General features: G+C 34.8%; 1 protein-coding gene across 1 annotated transcript; it reads left to right on the top strand.

The window, feature by feature from the left end:
* The first annotated feature begins 47 nt into the window (after positions 1–47).
* Positions 48–867, top strand: LOC107578199 (cytochrome b-c1 complex subunit 10-like). The gene is made up of 3 exons (XM_016264179.1): positions 48–61; positions 152–290; positions 530–867. The coding sequence occupies exons 1-2, from the start codon at positions 48–50 to the stop codon at positions 282–284; spliced, it is 147 nt and encodes a 48-aa protein (XP_016119665.1). The 3' UTR covers positions 285–290; positions 530–867.
* Positions 868–1,469: the final 602 nt, after the last annotated feature.

Genomic DNA, 1,469 nt, shown 5'->3' with positions numbered 1-1,469 from the left:
CTTCGACTGGATAAAACACTCTAAACTCTCAATCAGAGACAGAAGGCATGCAGGAGATCGAGTGAGAAACAGGTTTAACAGCAAAGACTGATCATTTAGAGGCCTCTGCATATCAAATATGATCGCTCAGCTGTAAGGTTTGCTCATGAATCTGGTTCTCCAGGGTTCCCACGCTCGCCGTCTGGGGAGGAGTTGGAGGTGTTGCTCTCGTTTACTTCACCGACTGGAGGCTCATCTTGGACTACGTTCCCTACATCAACGGAAAGTTCAAGAAGGATGATTAGACGAAGGTTTGTCATGTTTACCTCTATTTAAACTTAAGACTTATTTTCATAATACACTACTGTATGATATGAAAACTTGTTTTTTTTACTGCTCAAACAACAAAAACTAAATGGATTTGAGTCATTTTTGCTCCAAAAAATTGTATTTTTACTGCTTGTCGGAACGAAGACAAAGTGACTTTTCGTTCACTGCTGCTGTCTTTATTCGCCGCCTGTTACTTACATCGCTCTCCTTCTTCCTGTAGGTCAGTCCTGCAGGAGTTTAGATGTGTTGAAGATGGAGATGTTTGTCACTGTTGGAGATGAAGACAACATGCATCCATCAATCCATCTTTCCCTCGTGATTGTTTTTCAGTGTGGCTTGTACTCATGAAAAGAGTAAAGTCCCACGATCAAAATCTAATGGTTATAAAGCTGTAAGTCCGGGATGTTTTCTATGTTTCTATAATAAAGCTTCATCATTTGTTTCCACTGAATCCACTGAACGTCATCGTGGACCTGAACTCTGCTTTTTAATTCTGTCGAGATCTCCTCCTCATCTGTGGGTTACTGGTGATGCTTGTTAATAAATCAAAGAAAATGAGTTTGAGGTGTTTGTTATGCTTTATGATCACCTGGTATACATATGCACGACTTTACCAATATGAATGTGTGTTTACATGAGCCTGGTTCCTAAATGTAATTAAATAATTGTTTTTTATTTTCAGTTAAGATCTTGGATTCATGTGCATAGGTTTTTGAATCAGGCTTCAAATCTTCGTGTTATTTATATCATTGATATGCAATTGTTTTTTGTAATATATATTTTTATTTTACATTTTTAGTCATATTGTTGTATGTCTTTTTTTAAAGTTTATTTAGTTTTAGTATTTAAACTGAACACAAAAAGAGAAATATTGCCTTTGCGACTAGCTGAAATAAAATGCATTAGTTTCTTTTTTTAATTACATTTTTATTACCTTTGATGTTATTTATTTTTGGTTTTATTTAAATGTTTGTTTGATTTAGATTGGTCACTATATATAATGAATTTAGATTACTGGTCTTTAAAAATATACTTTAGAAGTTTTTGCGTCTTTTAAACTTGATATGAATAACTTTCTTGACACAGTGAACCGATTCAAACCGAACAGAAAGATCCGATTCTACGAGTCATAATCCATCACTCAACTTTGTTAAACAACA

This window comes from Sinocyclocheilus grahami, unplaced genomic scaffold, assembly GCF_001515645.1.
Source record: "Sinocyclocheilus grahami isolate Dianchi unplaced genomic scaffold, SAMN03320097.WGS_v1.1 scaffold9287.1, whole genome shotgun sequence".
Classification (NCBI taxonomy): domain Eukaryota; kingdom Metazoa; phylum Chordata; class Actinopteri; order Cypriniformes; family Cyprinidae; genus Sinocyclocheilus; species Sinocyclocheilus grahami.
This window is presented reverse-complemented; position numbering and strand designations above follow the sequence as displayed.